Source organism: Trypanosoma grayi (genome assembly GCF_000691245.1).
Source record: "Trypanosoma grayi strain ANR4 Tgr_2208_V1, whole genome shotgun sequence".
In the NCBI taxonomy this organism is placed as follows: Eukaryota; Euglenozoa; class Kinetoplastea; order Trypanosomatida; family Trypanosomatidae; genus Trypanosoma; species Trypanosoma grayi.
The window spans coordinates 1-1,096 of record NW_008827826.1 but is presented as its reverse complement, the minus strand read 5'-3'; the positions used below and the strand labels follow the sequence as shown (position 1 = coordinate 1,096).

The 1,096-nt window shown below is 51.2% G+C and overlaps 1 protein-coding gene across 1 annotated transcript; it reads right to left on the bottom strand.

The window, feature by feature from the left end:
• Positions 1-703, bottom strand: DQ04_22081000 (hypothetical protein; the record flags this gene model as incomplete). The annotated part of the gene is made up of 1 exon (XM_009318065.1): positions 1-703. A coding segment is annotated over one exon (703 nt), but the record flags the coding sequence as incomplete, so codon positions are not given.
• Positions 704-1,096: the final 393 nt, after the last annotated feature.

Sequence of the window (1,096 nt, the reverse complement as noted above, 5' to 3'; positions counted from 1 at the left end):
CTGGTTGGCCTGGTGCCACCTCTCCACCACCAGTGGCTTGTGAAATCGGTTCGAGTGTCTTGCTTAACGATTCCACTTCCTCTAGCAGTTTGACGGATGCCTCTGAAGTCTGTAGTTTGTGGAGGGCCTTTTTCATCGCCTGTACAACCAACGTTACGTTCTGTCTTGCGCTCTCAGCTCTCAAGTCAGCGTTGGCCAAGAAACCCTGCACATTTCTCAAATGGTCATAAGCGTCCTGCAAACGTTCTTTTGTATCCGTCTGCGCCGTGTTCAAAACCGAATTATATGATGTAAGTGAGGCGTTCTGGTCCTCCTTCATTACTTTTTCATGCCATTTTATTGCACTCATCGGCCGCTGCACGTCCGGCATCGCGTCGGCCGCCCTCCCCGTGCCCAAAACATCGCCGTGGCTTGCAACGGCATTGGCTTTCAAGACTGTTTTTGTTTTTTCGACCAAGTTCTCCGCTCTTGTCAAGTACTTAGTTATCCTCTCAGCAGCCTTGTCTACCGCACCCTTCGCCTCTTTTGTTTTCTGCTTTATCTGATCCAGTGTCATCCCTTCAGGTACTTCCGCAGGAGAAGTCACCCTCGATACCTCAGGTGGCCTCTGCTGCACCGCCGCCACGCACCCGCAGGCGCAGCACAGCGCGAGGGAAAGTACAAACAGCACGTGGCGCACCGTCACCGTCATCGTTTCCGTCATCACTTCACTTCAGGTCGCTGGTCTGCGCGGCGGCGAAAAGGGAGATAGGTGACGGACAGTTAGACACACACAGACACACAGACAGAGAGCAGCAGCCCACACACACACACAGTGAGAAGGCACAGCAGAGCATCACTCAAAGTAAAGCCGTAAAAGAAGAAAGAAAAAGAATGAATTAGGGGACAAGCCCATAGTCCCACAGAAACCACAAAAAAAACCACACACACTCCCTAACAAAAGGAGGGAAGAGTAATACCCGTAGCCCGGTGCACATGTACGTATATACCTGTATATATGTGTGGGTGCATGTGTTGCATCCGGTTGACGGCAGAGGATGGGGCACCGAGCCCAGTTTATGGAAGTGATGAAAAGAAGCAATATGTTTTAGTTGCT